A 23,066-nucleotide genomic window follows, 5' to 3' on the forward strand; every position below is an offset into this window, starting at 1 on the left:
TTAAGAGAATATTTTTCTACCAACTTGTCTCTTCAGAGCACCTTTAATCTCATTATTCCTGAGGCTGTAGATGAGGGGGTTCAATATGGGGATCACCACCATGTAGAACACAGACACCACCTTGTTCTGGTCAGTGGAGTAGCTGGACTTGGGCATCGCATAGATGAATGTGATGGTTCCATAGAACAGAGTGACCGCAGTGAGGTGGGAGGTGCAGGTGGAGAAGGCCTTGTGGCGGCCCTCGGTGGAGCGCATCTTCAGGATGGTGACGAGGATGTAGGTGTAGGAGACGGCTATGACAAACACGGTGACTATAATGACAAAGGCAGAACAAAATGAGGCAGGAACTATGGGAACATTGCCACCATAACAAGAAAGCTCTACCAAGGGAGCCAAGTCACAGAAAAAGTGATTGACTCTATTTGGTCCACAGAAGAGAAGAGAAAAGAATGAAAGAAGAAAGGAGGAAGCATTAAGAAAGCCCCCTATGTAAGATCCTATAAGCAATTGGATACAGACTTGTGTGGACATTTTGGTTGAATACAGGAGTGGGCTACAGATTGCTATAAAGCGATCATAAGCCATTGTAGCCAGAAGGAAACATTCAACTGTCCCAAAAAATGCACCTGAGCCAAGCTGGATGGTACACCCAATGTAGGAGATGGTGCTTCTCTCCACCAGGAAGTTGACAAGCATATTGGGTGTGACAGAAGATGAGTAGCCTATGTCAGTAGAAGCCAAGTGGCTGAGAAAAAAGTACATGGGGTGATGGAGCTGAGAAGAGACTCTGATGAGAAGGATGGTGCTGAGGTTCCCAGACAGAGTCACCAGGTAGATGCACAGGATGATGGTGAAGAGGATGACTCTAAGGACGGGGTCGTTTGTTAAGCCCAATAAAATGAACTCTGTCACTACAGTGTGGTTCCCATCCTTCAAGAAAGCCATGGGACAGTGTAGCTGCTGCCAGATCAAGGCTGTGGTGGAGACATTACAGGAAGGGGTTAATAAATATGCAACATCATTTTTGTTAACTCACATATGGATGCTATTATGAACAAATATGTAATTTAAAAAAATTTCAGGAAAATTCATTGAAGAAAAATTTAAACTAGTTTTTCTTTATTTAACTGTTATTTTGCTCCAGAGTCTTAGAGTTTATATATTTAGTTACAATGAAACTTCTTATATATCAAAAATTGTTTTTAATGGCAACACCAGATAATTTGTTTCAGGAGTGTTCTGCAGATAGAGCTTTGTAGGAAAACATTTTTGTAAGTTAGATATAGTATGTAACTTTGTATAGAATTAGATGTTATTAAATGTGCTCAACCGGTTTAATGATCAGGGTTTTTTTAAACGAATCATAAATATAAAAAATGATTACAGCATCTAAATATTGGACTATGTGGTCACACTTCCTGAATGCTTACTAAATTACCAGCTCAGAAGTTCATATGTAGGTATAATTTAGTTTCCAGGAGAGAATATTAAATACTTTTTATGATTTCTATCTTATAGGCAAGGAAACGTTAAGCTATTTATGTCAGGAAGTGGATCAGAATATCAGACTCAGGCCTCCTGAACTCATTTTATTCTTTTTCTGGAACTGTATTGTAAATGAAGTCATCAACCCAGTCAAGTAAGTGACCATCACAGGAAACAGGAGCAGCTGCCTAACTTTTTAGCTTTCTGATGCTCCAACAAGGCACCTCCTTTGCTGTCTAGTTCACAATGCTTACTGGCTAGGCAAGACTATGTTGTAGAACAAAATTTAAACTAAAAAGCCAGATATCGTTCACAGAACATGGAAGACCTAGGGAGGAACTTAAAGTTACAAATGAAGCCACTATTTAAATTTTAAACAATATTTTAAATATTTTCAGTTTAGCCATAGCTTTCAGAAGTCATCTATATATCAATAAATGAAGCAGGCTTCTCTAAAGGAAAATTCCTAAAGATAAATTCCCAGTGTTAAAAAATTATTCATTATTTTAGCCTCATGGCGGAGCGCTAAGTTCATATAGTTAGAGACCATGTCCTTTCTGGTCTTAGGGGTAGTAAATTGGTCATGCTACTTTGTCCATGTGAACTCTACAATGGGATTTAATTCACCACAGCTGAAGTTATTGTCTAGCAAACTGCTTGTTATATCTGCACTATTGCTTAAGGATGGCTTTAAGATACAGATACTATTTGAAGGAATAGTTCTTGTCAGTGGCAAATGGAAAGAAACAAGATTCATTCACAAAGCTCAAATCTTACCTCTTGAAAAAAGAACTTATCTTACAGTTATTAGTATTTCACAGGAGTTATGCCATCTTTTATAAAGTTTGGCTGAGGATACGTCTCTGAAGATGCCAGAAATTCAAAAGTGAATTCAAATCCAACAGGGAGCATGATCCTAGTCTCAAGTGAATATTGAATAGTTCAATTTCATACCAACATATCCAATTTTCAAGGATTTTATCCATCCTTAAATGTCTATTTAAAGTAAGCAATGATACACTTTTATTTAGTGATTACAGAAAATGAAATATAACATGTTGTCCCCTACCTAGATATTAATATTAGGTTTACTTTGCTATTTCAGATTAGCCTGCCAGGTTAGCCTATGGTACATAAACAAAACAGAAGGCTGTACATATGAGAAAGTGATTTATAAGGAATGAAGGCTGGCCAGCGTGGGAAGAAAATAAATTTTGGCAAGGGAAGAGTAACCATAATTCATTATATAAATGTTTGAAATTGTCAAATAATAAAATTTATTAATAAAAGAATACAAAATTGAAAATATAAATATGTCACATTATAGCTAATGTCTCTTCATTTTATAAATAAGTGTTTTATGGTAAATAAAGGGCATTCCATTTTTTCTTCTAGTTTTTTTTTTTGAGACAGGGTTTCTTGGTGTAACAGCCCTGGCTATCCTGGAACTCACAGAGATTTTCTTGCTTCTGCCCCCTGAGTGCTTGGATTAAAGACGTGCACTACCAACACCTGGCTATTTCTTTCTTTTTTCTTTTTAGAAATATAGGGGTGGAAATAACATGACTATTTAAAATATGCACATAATTTTGTAGCCACAGGTGGAAAATAAGTTCTTTCAATTTACATTAAACACTGAAGATAAACTAATGAATAGAATATTTTTCATGCACTTTAGATTTCAATGAAAAAAGGAGCAGAGAATAAACCAACTTTATGAACACAGAATGTGCGAGAGTGAAGAGATGGTTCAGTGGTTTAGACACTTGCTCCTCGTGCAAAGGTTGAAATTCGGTTGCGGCATCCACGTCAGGCAGCTCACAGCTGCCTCTAACTCCAGATCCAGGATCCCATGTCATCTTCTGACCTCTGTGGGGACCTAGTTAGGGGTTCTATTGTTGCGATGAAACACCATGACCAAAAAAGCAAGTTGGGAAGTGTTTATTGGCCTTACACTTTCACACTGTAGTCCATCACTAAAGGAAGTCAGGACAGGACATCAAAGAGGGTAGGAACCTGGAGGCAAGAGCTGACGCAGAGGTGCTGCTTATAGATGGGTGCTGCTTACCGTCTTGCTCAGCGGCTTTCTTATAGAGCTTAGAACCACCATCCATAATGGGTTGCGTCCTCTCCCATCAATTCCTAGTCAAGAAAATGGTCTACAGGCTGGTTCACAACCAAGTCTTATAGAGGCACTTTCTTTTTCTTATAATTTATTCAGATTACATCCCGATTGTTAATCCCCTCGCTTGTATCTTCCTGTTCCCACTCCCCCTCCCTCTTCCACCCTATTCCTCTCCCCTGGACCTCTGACAGAAGGGGGCCTCCTCCCCTTCTGTTGGTGTTCTGTTTAAGAAGTTGTCTCCTGTGCCAATGAGTTCAAGGATTTCTCTGCTTTTTCTTCTAAGATTTAGTGTGTCTGCTTTTATGTTGAAGTCTTTAATCCACTTGGACGTGAGTTTTGTGCAGGGTGATAAATATGGATCTACTTGCATTTTTCTACACAAAGACACCAAGTTAGGTCAGAACCATTTGTTGAAGATGCTATCTTTTTTCCATTGTATAGATTTGGCTTCTTTGTCAAAAATCAAGTGTCCATATGTGTGTAGGTTTACTTCTGGGTCTTTGATTTGATTTCATTGATCAACTAGCCTATTTCTATGTCAGTACTGTTGTTCTATAATACAGCTTGAGATTAGGGATGGAGATTCCTCTGGAAGATCTTTTATTGTACAGGATTGTTTTAGCTATTCTGATTTTTTTTTGTTTTTTCATATGAAGTTGAGAATTGATCTTTCAAGGTCTTTAAAAAATTGTGTAGGTATTTTGAAATGGATTGCATTGAATATGTAAGTTGCTTTTGGTAAGATGGCCATTTTTACTATGTTGATTTTCCTGATTCATGAGCATGGGAGATCTTTCCATCTTATGTTATCTTCTTCAATTTTCTTCTTCAGAGACTTGAAATTGTTTTCATATAAGTCTTTCACTTGCTTGCTTAGAGTTATACCAAGATACTCTATATTATTTGTGGCTATTGTGAAGTATGTAGTTTCCCCAATTTCTTTCTCGGCCCATTTGTCATTTGTATACAAGAGGGCTACTGACCTTTTCTAGTTGATTTTGTATCCACCCACTTTGCTGAAGGTGTTTATCAGCTGTAGGAGTTCTCTGGTGGAATTTTGGGGGTCACGTTTGTATACTATAATATCATCTGTGAATAGCAATACTTTGACCTCCTTTCCAATGTGGCTCCCCTTGATCTCCGTTTGTTGTCTTATTGCTCTACCTGGAACTTCAAGTACTATATCGAAGAGATATGGAGAGAGTGGACTACCTTGTCCTGTCCCTGATTTCAATGGAAGCGTTTTGAGTTTCTATCCACTTAATTTGATGTTGGTATTGGCTTGCTGTATATAGCCTTCATTGTGTTTATGTATGTGCCTTGTACCCCTGATCTCTCCAAGACTTTAAACATGAATGGGTGTTGGATTTTGTAAAAAAAAATTTTGGCATCTAAGGAGATGATCATGTGTTTTTTTCTTTTAGTTTGTTTATATGGTGGGTTACACTGATGGATTTCCGTATATTGAACCATCCCTGCATGCCTGGGATGAAGCCTACTTGGTCATGGTGAATGATATCTTTAATGTGCTCTTGGATTTGGTTTGTGAGTATTTTATTGAGTACTTTTGCATCAATGTTCATAAAAGAAATTGATTTGAAATTGTCTTTCTTTGTTGGGTCTTTGTAAGGTTTAGGTATCAAGGTGACTGTGGCTTCATAGAATGAGTTTAGTAATGTTCCTTCCATTTCTATTTTGTGGAGTAGTTTAAAGAATATTGACATTAGCTCTTCTTTGAAGGTCTGATAGAATTCTGTGCTGAAACTATCTGGCCCTGGGCTATTTTGGTTTGGAGACTTTTGATGACTAGGACTTTTTAATATGCTCTCATGATCTTGATTCACCTTTGGCAAGGGGAATCTATCAAGAAAACTGCCCATTTCCTTTAGATTTTCAAATTTTGTGGTTAAATAGGTTTTTGAAACAAGACTTAAAGATTCTTTGGATTTCTTCAGTGTCTGTTGTTGTGTCTTCCTTTTCTTTTCTGATTTTTGATTTGGATAGTGTCTTTCTGCCTTTTAGTTAGTTTGGCTAATGGTTTGTCTATGTTGTTGATTTTTTTAAAGAACCAGCTCTTGTTGATTCTTTGAATTGTTCTCTTTGTTTCTAATTTATTGATTTCATCCCTGAGTTTGAATATTTCCTGCTGTCTACTGCTATTGGGTGTTTCTGCTTCTTTTCTTCTAGGGCTTCCACATTTGTCATTAGTTGCCTGTATAAGATGTTTCCAATTTCTTTATGAAGGTGCTTAGTGCTTTGAACTTTCCTCTTAGCACTGCTTTCAATGTTTGCCATAAATTTGAGTATGTTGTACCTTCATTTTCATTAAATTTTCGGAAGTTCCTAATTTCTTTCTTTCTTTATTCCCTGATTCAGTTGTCATTAAGTAGAGAGTTGTTGAGTTTCCATGTTTGTGTAGGCTTTTTATTATTTCTGTTGTTATTGAGGCTCAGCTTTTGTCTATGGTGGTCTGACAGCATACAAGGTATTATTTTAATCATTTTGTATTTGTAGAAGCTTGATTTGTGCCATACTGTATGGTCAGTTTTGGAGAAGGCTCTGTGAGGAGCTGAGGAGAAGGTACAATCTTTTGTGTTTGGGCGAAAAGTTCTGTAGATATCTGTTAGGTCCTTTCGATTCATGACATTGGTTAATGTCATTATTTCTCAGTTTATCTTCTGTTTCATTGACCTATCCTTTGGTGAAATGGGAGTGCTGAAGCCTTCCATTATTAATGTGTGGGGATTGATGTGTTGTTTAAGCTTCATTAATGCTTCCTTTACAAATGTGGGTGTCCTTATATTTGGGGCATAAATATTGAGAATTATGATGTCATCTTGGTTGAATTTTCCTTTGATGAGTATGAAGTGTCATTCCTCATCTCTTTTGATTAATTTTGGTTCAAAGTCTATTTTATTAGATATTAGAATGGCTACTTCAACTTGCTTCTTGTGCCTCTTTGCTTGACTTTTTAAAGCCCTTTCCCCTGAGGTAATGCCTATCTTTGTGGCTGAGATATGTTTCTTGAATGCAGCAGATGTTGGGTATTGTTTATACATCCATTCTGTTAGTCTGTTTCTTTTTGTTGCAAAGTTGAGACCATTGATGAATGTAGAGACAAATTATTGACTACTGACTGTTAGGTCCTATGAGTTTGATATTGATTGTGGTAGTGTGTCTGGTTTTTGTTTGTCTAAAGTCAAGTTATCTATTTCCTGTATTATTTTTGGTGTAGTTAGCCTCCTTGGGTTGGAGTTTTCTATTATCTTCTCTAGGGCTAGATTTGTGGATAGGTACTGTTTGAATTTGTTTTTGTCATGGGATATCTTGTTTTTTCCATTTGTGGTTATTGAAATTTTTGTTTGGTATAGTAGTCTGGACTGGCATATATAGTTTCTTAGGGTTTGCAAGACTTCTGCCCAGGCCCTTCTGGTTTTTTTTTTTTTTTGTCTCTACTGAAAAGTTGGGTGTGATTCTGATATGTTATGTTCTTGGCTTTTTTCCCTTGCTGATTTTAATAGTTTTTCTTTTTTCTACACATTTAGTGTTTTCATTATTATGTGGCAGAAGGATTTTCTTTTCTGGCATACTATATTTGGTGTTCTATAGGCCTCTTTATGTTTTTATATACATTTCTTTCTTTAAATTGGGATTTTTTTTCTTTTATGGTTTTGTTGGAAATATTTTCTGTGCCTTGGAGCAGAGCATCTTGTCCTTTCTTAATTCTTATCCTTAGGTTTCATCTTTTCATGGTGTCCTTGATTTCTTGGATGTTTTGTACCAGTAATTTTTTAGGTTTAACATTTTCTTTGATGGTTGTATCAAATTCTTCCATTGTATCTTCCACACCTGAGATTCTTTCCTTTATCTCTTCTATACTGTTGGTGATGCTTATCTCTGCAGTTTCGGTTTTCCTCTCTAAATTCTCTCTTTCTGGGCTTTCTTCAGTTTGGGCTTTTATCATTGTTTCTATTTTCATCTTCAGATCTTGAACCCTTTTGTTGATTTCCTTCACCTGATTTTTTGTATTTTCCTGAATTTCTTCAGTGATTTCTTCATTTCCTCTCTATAGTCCTGTGTCATGACCTTTCTAAGGCCCTCAATCTGTTTGGCTGTATCTTTCTGTATTTTATTTCTGGATTTTATTCATTTCCTTCATTATCATCTTCATTATGAAGGATTTGAGGTCATTTTCTTGTGTTTCAGTTGTGTTTGGGTTTCCAGGGCTGATTGCTTTGAGATAACTTGGTTCTAGAGATGCCATATTATTTTGACTTTTGTTGTTTATGTTTTCACGCTGGTTTTTAATCATCTTGCTGTTTCTTACATTGGGTGATATTTTCTGGTGTCCTTCACTGGCTGTTGAGAGCAGCTCATAGGTAGTGGCTTTAGATTGAGACCCCTCACCTGTGGGGATTAACGAACCCTTCTGTGGTTCAGGCAGGTGACCTGAGTTCAGATCTGGGAACTTTTTGTGGGTTGGCTGGGTGGCCTGAGGTCAGATCCACCTTGTGGGGTTTCCTCTGGGCTCTAACACCCAGACACTGTTGCCTTGTGGCCCACAGTTCCATCTGAAACACAGAGCACGGGTGTTGCTCATGGGCTGGCATGTGGCTAGTGAGGCTTTGGAGCCTGTGCCTGCACCTGCTTTGACCTGGGAACTCTCAGTAGATTAGCCAGGTGACCTGAGGTCAGATCCACCTGTACTCTCCACCTTGGAGTCTCCCCTGGGACAGCAGCTCCAGACCTTGGTGCGCTGTAGTGCACAGTTCAGTCTGAGACAGACTGCCGGTGCAGTGCACTGGCTGGCATGTGGCTAGGTTTTAGCAACAATGTCTGTGCCTGCCTGGACCCTGGAGCCTGCCGTGTATTGGCTGGGTGATCTGAGGTCAGATCTACTCATGCTCCACACCCTGGGGGACACAAATGCTGGTGCTCTGCAGGCCACGGTTCAGTCTTAGACACAGAGTCTGAGATGTAGAGCACAGATGCAGCTTGCATGCAGGTATGCGTCCAGACTCTGGGGCCTGAGCACCCACATTCAGGGACCAAAGGACTCCTCTGTGGAGCATCTAGATGGCCTGAGGCCAGCCCAACCTGTGCTCCACATAATGTGAGCCCCTCCCACCCAGGGCACTCCAGCTCTTGTGTTCTGTAGCTCCCAGCCCTGTCCCTTGGCTCAGTCCTACTACTGATCAGAGACAGTGTCTGATTGCTGCCATCTTGGATCCCCTAGAAGCAGTTTCTTAATTGAGGCTCTCTCCTTTCGAATGACTATATTTTGTGTCAAGTTGACATGAATCTAGCCAGCAGATATGGGTATATACATAGAGGCATATAAATATATAAACATAAAAGAAATATTAAAAATAAATAATAAATGTAAATGCAGTTTTTATTGCCTCAGATGAGGGGACAAGATGAGAGCTGTACCCAAGCTTTATGAACACATGGCTTGGGCTGAGCCAGAGTGTTTCTTTTCTAACTATGCTTAGGCATAGGCCTGGAAGCTTCTAGCTTCTGTACAATCTAATCTGCAAGCCTGGACTTTGAGGCTTCAGCTTCCAGTCTCTGTCTGCTAACCTAGGCCTAGAATATTTTTAGCTTCTGACACTTAACTGCTGAAGAAGCTGACCCTTTCTAGTTCTTTCTGAACTCTGGATAGCTGGTTCAACTCAGCTGTTCTGGCTCAAAAAACCCTCTCTAAGCTGATTGATTCAAACTGACTACCCTCCACTTCTCCTTGAATTGTTCTGCTTGGAAAAACTGCCTCTGAACTCCATGAACTGGACTGTACTCAACTAAATTGCATTGAACTATGCTCTACTACCAAAACTATACTGTACTGTCTTTGAAAACTCTTCTATTCTTTTCTGCTTTGCTCTTTGTTTATCTTTCTTGTCTGTTCTAGTGAGAGTTGGATGTATCCTATCTCTAACTTATTCTGTCAAATCCTTTTCTAATTCATCACTTTCTTTGCCCTTCAATTAGACTTCATTGTGTGGAGTTAAAGGTGTGTACTAAATTCTAATCAGAGGGATTAAAGGTTTGTCACATTGGTATTCTAGTCAGAGGGATTAGGGATGTGGATGCCAGCCATAAAAATTAAAGATGTGTACTAAGTGTATGTCTGTATGTCAGCGGATCACAGGTCTTTGGATGAGATCCCTTGCCAGAGCAGCTGGGTTGCTGTATTAAAATTCTTTTACCTACCAATAAACTCAGTGCATGGCAGACACAGTGTGGCAGAAACAAACCAATGGATTTACATGTTGCCTAGAAGGAAAAAATGCAAACACAGTAGATGGTATCTGAGTAAAAATAGCAAGGGGCCCATTGACACAAGCAGGGAAGAAAAGATGGTCACACATAAGCAGAAAATGCAAAGCTCTCAGGAACTTCAACAAATAAAAAAAAAATGAGGCCAAGGTAAGCTATGCAGAGACACAGAGCATGGAAAAATATTTGCATTTCATTATTTAAAGGGAGTGGAAAACCTAGAAAATGTTTTCCATTAGTGCAAGATGGTATAATTTAGAAATGTATGCTATTATGTGTAAATACAAACTCCCTTAGTTTATGCTTGTCTTGAATGTTTGTACTCTTCCACAGACATTATAATAAAGTTTTCCTGGATATAGCAACCATGGTTGACAGTTCATGTACTTAAGTATCTTTGAGTTTAGTGGTTGAGGAGATGGAATCGTCTAGAGGAGTCACTGTTCTCGACCCGCGGGCTCAGTTATTCGTGGAGTGGCGAGGAGGGTCGCGACCTGTAAATAAAGAATTAGGCGAAAGAGAGACACGAGCCCAGGAAAAACTTTGCTTATCGAGGGCCGTTTATTGTAAGGGGGTATCCAAATTTATAATAAGCTTCTGAAAGGGCGGGGGGTGGGAAGGAATGCAGTGGAAAGTTACAAAATCTTCTGGGCCAGGCCCAAGGACAGCAGGTGTGGAGTGGGGCAACTATACAGAAGTCTCAATACACCGAATGTTCTCTTTCTCAAGGTCAGGCTGGATCTTTGTGGTAGCCAGGCAGAATACTTATCTCAAGTATGCAGACAGCTGTGGCTTTCAGCCAGCAGGGCCTCTCAGCCACTGGGGCAGGTCAGGCAAGGTCCTACGGCTCCTGACAGGGTCACTGCGCCTTGCTGGTCCATGCCTCTCGTGTTACAACCTGTCCATCTCCTGGTGTGGACATTTCTGAGAGGATCTCACTGAGCGGTTTGCTGCTTAAGTTTTGACGCTCACTAGCACTTAGAAGAAAATAAACCATTGCAACAGTAGCACCGCACCTTTCAAGACACAGACATACACCTAAAATGGAGTTAAGCCTGGTAAGTCAGCACCAATGGCGTAAAACTAAAACTCACTGTAGAGTATGCTATGGAGTTAAAACTTACTTATGGTAAGTGGGGAAATCATAAATGATAGAGGTAAGTGAAGGGAGAAGGAAGAATGGGGAAACAGATTTAAGCAAAGAAAAAGAAGAATGGAGATGTTGACAGAGTGGAAAAGAGCAAGATATTAGTGAAAAGAAAAGGAAAAAAATCCCAATAATGAAAAAATAAGCAGAATTTGGAGTAGAGAAATGTAAGAAACAAAAAGATGCATTTAAGAGAAAAATGTCAAAATACTACTAAACGCTGTGGTGGGGGAAAGAGAGGAAACAGTAGCTAAAACAGAAAACAAAGCTTAAAACTAAGAAAAATAAAATATATTGCCCAATAACGTTAAAAACTGCATTGAAATGACTATGAAGGGAAATAGCAAAAAATATAAATTTCAAAAATAAAAGTGCTGCTAAAAGTCTGGTAAAAAACAAAAGGAAGTCATAAATGTAAAATGCTCACACTGCTCTTGCAAATAACCTAAGTTTGGTTTCCTGCATCCAGAGGGCACACTACAGTTGCCAGGAGCTTTGGCTCCATAGGATCCATATGTCAATTTCAGGCCTCCACAGCCACTCTCATATGTATGGGCGTATGTGCATGCATGGGTGCGTGGACACACACACACACACACACACACACACACACACACACACACCTTAAGAGAGGGAAATGTTGTAAAAATACGAAGTGTTGCTGCAATTTCTTTCTGGGTTCTCAAATGTTGGAGAGTGCTCACGCAATGCCCGGTGCCTGGATCTGGGCTCTTGTCCTTTCTTCTGTTTATGAGCTCCTGAGGCTGCCTTGAACAGATGTCTGAGGTTTGAAGTGTATGAATTGGACAGGTTCTCCTACACTCCCAGGTCCCAGGTCGTAAGCCCTGAGTTGGCTAATATCACAGCTAGGAGTGTCTCCCAATATGTTTTGGGGATTTATAAACCATCACAGCACTGTGATCTGAATACACGGAGGCCATTTTTTTATGCTTTCAAGACCTCCTATGCATTAATTACCCTGATGCAGCAACAGGGTGTTCCAACACACTGCTGAAACATCGGAGTCCCAAAGCTTTTATGAAGCTGAGGAGCAGATGTTTATCTGCCTTCTGGGTGCAGGCTCAGAGTTACTGAGCTCTAAGGTGATCCCCAGTTGAGGTTTGCTGTGGGCTTTTGAGGGTCATGGTGTCTCTATGCATGGTCTCTGGTCTGAGCCTCCTGTACTTTTGGGCTTGTTGACACCTAGCCTCTTCTGCTTTCTCACAGCTACCTCCCTGGCCTTCCCTCACCTTGGGGCTATGGAATTCTAAATCGAGACTCTCAGATCTGTGGCCATTCCCTGTTATCAGGCCCTTAGGGCAGCATAGTTTCAACAACTGGCCCACCCTCAAGATGGTACTTTGTCTAACTGCTGAGTCACATAGGGTGATAAGATGGGATTTCTCTATTTGTTAACCTTTCTAATGGAGGAATCACTGTCTTAACAAGTCTCCTATTTGGATCTGAGGGTGGTAAAGGTAGTGACTTTGTCTTGAGGTCTGGATTATCTGCGCTTTCTTTGAGATACCGTAAGGAATGGTAGCAGAAATGATCACTATTATTTAACTGTAGGTGTCAATCACTTTGTTTATTCATCAAATAATAATTTACAATTACAGTGTGTCAGGTTTTATTCTGAGCAGGTTACTTTTATGAACTCATCTCCTTGTTACAATACTACAAAGTATTTTATTCCTAATATTTTTAACTTTCAAGTGAATAAATAATCTGTGTCCAAAAGGGGGAAAATAACCAATACAGTAGGAGTCCAGCATGGTGTCATTTCGTTCCATTTTATGTCACTGTAATTAATTTGTTAACAATAGTCACAGTCTGAATTTGTAAAGAATAGAATCTTTAGGAGTATAAGTAAATAAACAGACAAATAAATGTCACAGTTGGTAAGAAAGGAACTTGGCCATTGCTATAATGGTTCTCACGTTTCTACCTAATTGGTGTAGAAGTGCTTAAAAGTGAGAATTAGGGCCTGGAGAGATGGCTCAGAGGTTAAGAGCACTGGCTATTCTTCCAAAGGTCCTGAGTTCAATCCCAACAACCACGTGGTGGCTCACAACCGTGTATAATGAGATCTGGTGCCCTCTTCTGGTAGGCAGGCACACATGCAGGCAAAACATTGTATACATAGTAAATACATCTTTTAAAAAAGAGAAAATTAGAACAATGACATGAAAGACTGGGGATGTAGCTCAGTGGTAGAGTGCTTGTTTAGCATTTATGAAGCCCCAGGTTGCAAAATACAATGTACAGGATTTTTTTTAAAGCTTAAACAATCAGCCAAACATATGATGGGATTGAAATGTGATACTGTGAAATGGAAACTTTATAGTTTATCTTGAAATGAAGGGTGGATTCTAAGGATATATTCTGACAGTTGCCTTCTTCAGACTATAGATGAACAACTTCAACTAAATGAATGTGATGTGCTACAGAGCAGAGTGAACATAGTGAGATGGAAGGTGCAGATGGAGAAAGCCTTTGATGGGTCACATATTCAGGATGATGATGAGGATATCGATGAGGAGAGAGCCATGGCAAACACGATGGAGCCAGAAGACATACAGGGGATAATCCCAATGAAAATCATCTGACCAGGGATGTTTCAGCAAAGGGGAAACATCACAGAAGAAGTGATCTACCTCCTTTGGTTTGTAGAGGGCAGACACAAAATTCAACTGGTAAAATTTCAAATTCTCCCCGGGCACGGTGGCACATGCTTGTAATCCCAGCACTTGGGGAGGCAGAGGCAGACACATCTCTGCGAATTTGAGGCCAGGACAGCTGAGGCTACACAGAGAAACCCTGTCTCAAAAATATTTTTTTTTTCAAACGCTCAAATATTCACCACACAGAGAGATAAGGAAGCTTAAATGAGATGATGAAGACTTTAGGACACATGTGGGTTGAGAAGATCAGGTACAAACAGAATCCACACAATGACGAGAGGTTATGGCAGCCAGAAGACAGTGCAAACATTGCTTCAGTTAACAGCTCAATCTCACAAAAGTAATGAGGCTTCAAAATACAGAACTGCATTAAGGTTCCATGAAAAGTATTTTAAAACACATCTCAGTAACTTATCAAGAAAGGAAAAAAATATAAGAAAAGATATAGAAAATTTAAAAATCAGTTTACTTCATTCCCCTTGATATGTATGTACTGCAAACCTTCATTATTTTGAACTATTATGCTATTGCTAAAGAAGAGATAGCAGAATTCTCAGATAAAGGAGCATGGGAAACACTGCCATCAGTTGCCTGGCCATGGAGCATGTGGTACTTCTAAGATGGTAAGTTATAAGATAACATCTAGATATATTTATTAATTGACAGAAAAAAATCCTAAAGCCATAGATTCTCATAATTATTTGTGGAAGGAAGAAAAATACCCTAATCTCCAAATGTATACATTTAATTTGAACCCCAGCAGACAGGTGAAAAAATTAAATATTTTATTGTATGACTTTAGACAGTGATAAGTTACATAATATTAATAACAAATAGAATGTATATGGATATAAAACCAACCTGATATCTCAGTCAGTACTGTGCTTGCCTTACAAGCATATGAGTTTGCTCACCAGGGCCCATATAAAGGTTAGACAGGATAGTGAATGTTTGTAATTACAGTGGGAGATAGAGACAGAATCAGTGGTCAACCTGCCCAGTCTACTTGGCAAATTTTAGGCCACTAAGAAACAATGCTTCAAAAAAAAAAATCAAGATGGATGATGTTCTGAGAAATGACAGTTGAGATTGTTCTCTGACCTCTAGATATATGTGCACACATATGTATGTACATCTGCACATACATATGCCTTTGTATACATAAACACAACACACAAATCGAGTTAGTAGCCATTATATAATAAATAATATAATTTAATTTATTGATCACATATGTTCCCCAAAATGATTGCTTAGTGATTTGTGGATTCATACTGAATTTCATTCAAAACGAGGAGTGTGTTCTGGCCATCAATTTCCTCATGGCCTCTTTCACCTCCTTGTTCCTCAAACTGTAGATCAAGGGATTCAGCATGGGAATCACCACTGTGTAGAACACAGACACCACTTTCATCTGGTTGGGTGAGTGGTTTGACTTTGGTATGACATAAACAAACGTAACTGTCCCATAAAACAAGGTGACTGCAGTGAGGTGGGAGGTGCAGGTGGAGAAGGCCTTGCGCCTGCCCTCAGGAGAGCGCATCCTGAGGATGGAGTGAAGGATATAGAGGTAGGAAACAATGATGGTGAACAGGGTGATAACAATAATGGAACCTGCCGAGAGGGCAGGCGACATCTCAGCAACGTAAACATGGGTACAAGAAAGCTCCACCAGCGGTGGGAGGTCACAGAAGAAATGGTTGACTTTATTGGATCCACAAAAAGTCAGGCTCAGCAAACAGCTGGTACATGATGAAGCATTCACACAGCCACCCACATAGGAAATAACTAGTAAGATGAGGCAGACCCTGGGAGACATGAGAGTGGAGTAGAGCAGCGGTGAGCAGATGGCCACATAGCGGTCATAGGCCATGGCAGCCAGCAGGAAGCACTCAGCGGTCCCAAAGACCACATCAGAGCCAAGCTGGACTATGCAGCCGGCCACAGGGATGGCAGTTCTCTCTCTCAGGAAACTCACGATCATGACAGGTGTGACTGAGCTGGAGTACCCAATGTCCACAAAGGCCAGATGGCTGAGGAAGAGGTACATTGGGGTGTGAAGTTGAGGGCTTCTTCGGATCAACATGATGATGCTGGCATTGCCCAATACAGTGGTGAGGTAGACGCCCAAGAACAAGACAAAGAAGATACGACGAAGAGTGGGGTCCTCAGTTAGGCCCAAAATAATGAACTCTGTTACCATTGTATGGTTTCCAGGCTCCATCTTTTTTTTTTTTTTTTTTTTTTTTTTTTTTGAGACAGTTCCTACTGAAATAAAAACAGTGGCTATCAGAATACATTAAATGATCTCATGGCTGTTACACGCCAGTCCATATTTATCCCATTAAAAACAAACGTAGATCTCACTTTGGTCATGTGTTTATTATCCTTGAAGTGTTTCCAAACCAAAAATGCATCATGCATGATTTCAGAATATTAAGCATCCTTTATCTTAAGCCATGGGTACAAGCTGAACAGTGACTCAGACCAGAACACAGGACTCACTACAGGTGTGACATTTGATCAAGTCAGGAGCTGTAATGAATGCATAGAGTCCTGATGTTCTGGGAGCCCAGTGGCTGATGTGACACATGCATGCTAGTGTTTACAGTATCTAATTCCCCTGTACTTCTTAGTCCCGTGGGAGCCCACCCTTCCTAATCCTCTTGTAGCTGTGTGCCACTGAGGGCAGTGCATGCCAATCTGTTGTGAAAGGGAATGGTGTTTTCTCAGAATCACATGGCAGTACCAGTGGGCAACTCACTTCCTTCCCACAGTGAAACCTTTGCCATGACACAGCTACAACCCAGCTGTACCTCCCATCAGTCTGAGCTTCAAGTGTGAGGACAGGGAATATACTGTACATGCACTGGAAGTAAGACATAGGGCTGTTGTGTTAGCTCACACTAACTTTCCAATGTTAATTTATTGGGGAAGCTTAATACCAGCTTGTTAATATACTTACAAATTAGTATAAATAGAAGTTTTACATGGAGATTAATCCTGAGAAAAGTATGACAGATAATTCTATATGAGGTCATTATTTGAACTTCAAGAACTGTGAAGAATGAGTAAAGTAATGTATTCTATAATATTATGGTATTTTATGAAATATATTAGGAAAATATCAGATGCTTATGTTAGCCACATGAGGGCATCAGATTGTTTCATATGAAAGGAACATCAAGAAATCAGTTAATAAAAACTAAATGAGTAGTTTAATCAGGAGAATGAACAGAACAATAAAATGAAGGTAGACTATTATTAAGGAAATAGTGTTAACAAGAAATATCCTAATATATTTCCTATGAAAATTTGGATTACCAACTTAGGTAATAAAAAAATAGATACATTCAGTAATCATTAGGTAACTGTAAATTAAATCACCAGGATGATATTTGTGCACAGTTCACTTTGAATTTTAAATTAGCATAGTCATTTTGAAAAATGAGATTTCCAATGCACTAAATGTGGAATTTCCATAAGATGCAGCAACTATACTTATGTGTATATGTTCACAGAAATTGTTACATTTGGAGCTATATCTGTGTTTCTCTTAACATTACCAACTGTAGGCAAGATATGAAAGTAATTTAAGAGTCCATTCGTGGATGCATGCATGTTTAGGAGTTTGAGTCACTACCAATTAGACTTAAGCAGGTCTTAGTGAGTTAGCTAAAAGGAGAAAAAAATAAAATGACACCTAGTGACATTGCTCTACATAGGCCAGCACATCACTCACCCTTATCAGAGAAGCTTCTTGCAGTAGATGGTAATTAGACCACTCCCAACTGGACAATGTGCAGAGAATAAGAGACTTCAGAGTTCTCATCTATAAATGGGACATCTACATCACACCCCTTACCTCAAGGCTCAGGGCTCTATGCAGAGGTGACAGAAAGATTATGAGCTAGAAGCAGTGGATGCCTTCAAGGATGCAGTGTTTTTCAGACACAATAGATGCACATATGAACTTACAGTGATTGTGACAGCATGCACAAGACCTGTCATGAGCTCAAGACTGGCAAAGAACCCAGCATGGAGGAGGGCAGGTGGGGACAAAGTACCACTCCTGTCTGAGCAGCTATTGGCATTTGATTACTTTTGTGAGAGCAGAAGTCAGTTTTCTTCAATGGAGTGATACCTAGTATATTGACCACACTTCAGAACAGACACCACACCCAGGAGTAGATGCCAACACTAAATGGAGAGGGTAGGCTTAGGAAAAAGAAGAGACAGGAGGCATAGACAGAGGGACAGACACATAGAGAAAGAAACAGACAGACAAACAGACGGATGGACACATGTGTGCATGCCCTCATGCACATGCATACACACACACAGAGGGAGGGAGGGAGGGAGGGAGAGAGAGAGAGAGAGAAGGAAGAGAGAGAAGAGAGTAAGAGACAAGAGGAGAGAGAGACAGAGAGACAGAGACAGAGAGAGACACAGAGAGAGACACAGAGACAGAGAGAGACACAGAGACAGAGAGACAGAGAGACAGAGAGAGACAGAGACAGAGAGACAGAGACAGAGAGACAGAGACAGAGAGATAGAGACAGAGAGAGAGAGAGAGAGACAGAGGAGAGAGAGAGAGAGAGAGAGAGAGAGAGAGAGAGAGAGAGAGAGAGAGAGAGAGAGAGAGAGACAGAGAGAGGGGGCGGAGAGACTGACTATGAATTGGTTGGTTGAGTGGATGAGTAGAGAGGCATGGGAGGATATGGGAAAAGGTGGAGGGGAATGAGCATGATAAAATACATTTTCTGAAATTATCAAGGAATAAACATGGCATTATTTAGTAAAAGAAGTGGAGGTGATGTTCTGACCTGAGATGGACTAGTTCAGAGGGAGCCTTCATGCTCCACTTTGGACATTTACGTATTAATATATATAGAAAGAGTGAATGTTACCTGCTGGTCAAATATCACAGCAAGAACAGGCTTCAGGAATCATATTCTTATAGCAGGCTTTCTTATGCAAGACTTGGGACCGTTTGTGATGTTAGGTCATAAATACCACACCACTAGACACACTCATCTTTATTAGCGTACTATTCAAACTCCAGTGGGAGAAAATCCAATGAGACAAGAAAATTGCGTGTATCTGTTTTCATATACACTTTGCTAGCTGAGATATTCCTTAAAATCCCAAGGGATTCTCTTCATTATTAACAGACAGTATTACAACTGCAAAGATCTAGTTGGTTTTGTAACTTAATTTGGATAATTGTAATTAGCGTGGGCTAGGCCATGCTCATCTGTGGCATCTCCAAGAAGCAGGTGCTTGGAACTACTACTGTTCTGAGCATCACTGTGTGTTTTGTAGTTACACCTTAAGATGCTACAGGAAGAGATGTGACATTTGTTTCTATGTGAAAGTGATCTACATTTTAGCTCAGTATTGACGTTTTCACATATATGTGTTTTCACTCTAAATGCTGGACTCCTAACTTATGCAGCACTGCAGTTATTAAAGACATTTCCTTCCAAAGCCAATATTATGTCTAAACTAACGCTCCCTTTTAGGATGAGCCAAAAATCTCTTCTTGTTCCTAATTTTCATGTGATATCCAATATGTTATTTTTGCATTGTTCTGAACACTTTTAAATATAAATGTTTTTGAGGTAATACCATGAATGTTTTAATCTTCTTCATGCTTTGAGGTGACTCATATGAAGTTTTTTTTTTATACCTATTTGTTCAACTATATTACTCCCAATGCTTCATTGGGTCACTGTTTCTTTTAAATGTAGAAAAAAAAATAGAAATATGGTAAAAAATGTTTGCCCAGCATAAATTCTAAATGAATATCTCTTAAAACAAAGCCAACATTATTTGATAGAGAATGCATATTAAGTCATTAGATACAACTTCTTGTTTTATCCCTCCCCCACTTTACCCTTTATCTTTAACATACAGAGTAAAGGGTTCCATTATGCATTTTGTACATATGTATCATTATATTTTGCTCAAATTTATCCTCCACTTCTGCTATCCTTTCCAACATCCTTTCACCTCCTTCTTTGGTGGTTTCTCCTTCCCTCCCTCCTGGAAATAACTCCTTCTTCTGCTTTTATGTCATATGTATTCCATTACCTTAACCTTTTCATCTTAAGACATCTTAAGATATTTTCTTCTTCCATTATCCTCTTTCTATATTTATCACTCCCTCCCCCACCACACACACACACACACACACACACACACACACAGAGAGAGAGAGAGAGAGAGAGAGAGAGAGAGAGAGAGAGAGAGAGAGAGAGAGAGAGAGAGAGAGAGAGAGAGAGAGAGAGAGAGAGAGAGGCGGTTTGAATAGGTATGGCGCCCACAGAAGACTCATGTGTTTGAGTGCTTGACCTGTGGAGAGTGGTACTATTAGTAGGTGTGGCCTTGTTGGAGTAGGTGCAACCTTGTTGGAGGAAGGATGTCACTGTGGGAGCAAGCTTTAAAGTATTCTATATTCAAGATCCTCCAAATGTGGGATCCAGTCTCCTCCTGGCTGCCTGTGGATCAAGATGTAGAACTCTCAGCTCCTTCTCCAGCACCAGTCTGCCTGCATGTTGCCATGCTTCCCAGCATGATGATAATGGACTAAACCTCTGAAATAAGTGTTGTCCTTTATAAGAGCTGCCTTGGTCATGGTGTCTCTTCACAGCAATGAAAACCCCAACTAGGACACACATGCAAAGGAGAAGAAGGAGAGAGGGAAGGAGGGAGAATGAAAGGGAGGGAAGAAATTTTAAATGTAGGTCTTATACATGAGAGAAAATATGGAATATTTGTCTGTATGAATATACTTTTGCTATCCTTAATGAATTCCAGTTCCATCTCCTTCCTGTGTACGCCAAGATTTCTTAATGGCTGAATAAAGTTCCATTGTTTATACACCATTTTTCTGTGTTGTGTTCAACTGCTGATGGACATCTAGGTTAGCTCTGTTTCCTCTTTATTGAGATTAATGTAGCGTTAACATGGAGGTGCCAGTGTCTTTCCAGTATGTTGATATAAAGGCTTTCACTGTATACCCAAGGGTGGTATGGGTAGGCCATATGATAGTAGTAGTTGTTAGTAAAGTCTTTATTCATTTACATGGTGATAGCACAAAATAAAACCCCCACCAACAGGTCAAGAGTTCATCTTTTTCCACATCCTAACCAGCATTTGCTGTCTTTGCTTTCTTTAGTAATGGCTATCTGACTTGGGTGAGATTGAGTTTCAGAGCAGTTTTGATTTGCATTTCCTTAAAAACTAAGGAAATTTAAAATTTCAAATGCTTACTGGCTATTTACAATTCTTTTGATATCAGTTTATTTATCTCACTGGTCCCTTTGTTGACCTAATCATTATTTTTAGTATTTAAATTTTACAGTTTTTATATATTCTGGACAGTAATCCACTTTCTAATGTGCAGTTGGGTACACTATTGAATTTTTTGCATTATGTGTGCTATCTCTTTGCTCTGATGTCAACTTCTCTGCTATGCAGAAGCTTTAGATTTCATATAATTATACTGGTTAATTATTGAGATTCTTATGACTTTATCTTCAGGACTTGCTTTTGAAGGTTCTATCAGAGGAGTGCAGCCCCACATGCGTTCTTGGCTGGAGAATCGATCTATAGGTGATGGCCTTCCTCTTTGAATGAATGCACAGCTTTGGACAAATGAGCATGAATCAGTGATGGAGAAAGGCAACACCTGTTAGCCAGAGAGATCAGTGGAATCATCCTTGGTGACAGATGCTACAGACCAAATTGTCCTTGCAGCTATGTCTATATCTTGAAATATTTTCTTTATGTTTGGTCTTTCCCATTCAAAGTTTCAGTTGTTGTTTTTTTTTTTTTTTTTTTTAAAGTTTCAGTTGTTATATTAAGTTTTGATCTATTTTGAATTGATTTTTGTGGGAGTGAAAGATATGGATCTAGTTTCATTCTTCAGTATGTGGAAGTTCAATTAAGCCAGAATCATTCGTTCAAGAGCCTATCTTTTCTCTAATGTATGATTTTGATATCTTTATCAAAAGTTAGGTTGTAGCTGTATAGATTGTTTATATATATAAGCCCCCTCTTCTAATCCATGGTTCTGCATGTCTGTTTTTGTACCTGTTTCATTCTGGTTTTTATTTACTTATTTGAAAGAACAGAAGACTAAAGTTGGAGTTCAGCGTCACCTGGGAAAAGGTTAAGAAATAGGCCTACAGGAGAGACCAAGCATGAAAAGGCATTTCTGGCCAGCTGCAGGGAAGAAGCAGCAACCAGTCTTGTTACATTCCTTTCTTCCCAAAGGAGATAAGGTTGCTAGGACACTGGCCCAGAGAGAGAGAGAGAGAGAGAGAGAGAGAGAGAGAGAGAGAGAGAGAGAGAGAGAGAGAGAGAGAGAGAGAAGAAACCAGAACCTTTTGTGATTTTGGTGCCCTCTCACAACCAGTCATTTTAAAGCACAATATCCCCTTTCGGATCTCAACCAATAGGTTCTTGCCAGGCTGGAACTCCTCTGCTTTGGGAGGCTGAGAGGGAAAGAAACCTATAAATTACCCTCAGCTCAGGGTTCCAAGCTCTTCTCCATATACCACTGCCTTGGGGGGTAGTCAGAGCCCTCCTTGAGCAGAAAATAACGATCCTCTTGTGCTTGCATTGGTTTAATCTCCTGTTGGTCTTTTGAGGGTCTCGTGAAATGGGTACAACATATTAATCATGTGTATGTGAGTGTGTGTGTGTGTGTGTGTGTGTGCGCACACAAAAGCATGCACACATGCTCATGTGTACTGGTGGTTTGTACTGTCCGTGTATCTGAACGTATTGCACACTCATGAGTGTGTGGGTACCTATGCTTGTATATGTGTATGCAGATGCCAGAGCAGGATATTGGGTGTCTGTTGAAAAGGTTATTAATATTTAATATTGAGTTATAATTTTTAATAAATCAGTGTTACTCTTTAACAGGATTTATACCCGAATAACCACACAGAGAGACTAGGATCCATTTAACTAGCCTCACACACAATGCTGTGCAATAATTACTGTATGCTAGACCTCCAAACTAGTATAGTTTCCTCCCATTCAGACTTCCCACATTATACTTGCTTTTTACTCATCTCCTAGGTCTGGTTTATTTCTCCTGATGTTTCCCAGTCCTTTCCATGTGAATCCCTCCTTTTCCTTCCTGTTCTTTCTCCTCCCCTCACTAGACCAGGGTGTCCCACCCTATTCTCTGTTATTGTTCAGCATTGGCTAGTTGGATTTTATTGGCAATACAAACAACAAATGGTGACATGTTTACACAACTTGAGGCAGGAGATACTTAGAATAAAGATCACAATGTAATGTCTGATTGAAACCAGATAGTGGG

The 23,066-nt window shown here is 39.5% G+C and overlaps 2 protein-coding genes across 2 annotated transcripts; both read right to left on the minus strand.

Moving 5' to 3' along the window:
* LOC127192287 (olfactory receptor 469) lies at positions 1-945 on the minus strand. Its single transcript, XM_051149612.1, has one exon. The coding sequence runs from the start codon at positions 943-945 to the stop codon at positions 1-3; it is 945 nt and encodes a 314-aa protein (XP_051005569.1).
* Positions 946-15,005: 14,060 nt separating this feature from the next.
* LOC127192021 (olfactory receptor 481-like) lies at positions 15,006-15,944 on the minus strand. Its single transcript, XM_051149366.1, has one exon. It carries the CDS (start codon positions 15,942-15,944, stop codon positions 15,006-15,008), a length of 939 nt encoding a protein of 312 aa, XP_051005323.1.
* Between the last annotated feature and the right edge of the window lie 7,122 nt (positions 15,945-23,066).

Source organism: Acomys russatus, chromosome 7 (assembly GCF_903995435.1).
Source record: "Acomys russatus chromosome 7, mAcoRus1.1, whole genome shotgun sequence".
Taxonomy (NCBI): Eukaryota; Metazoa; Chordata; class Mammalia; order Rodentia; family Muridae; genus Acomys; species Acomys russatus.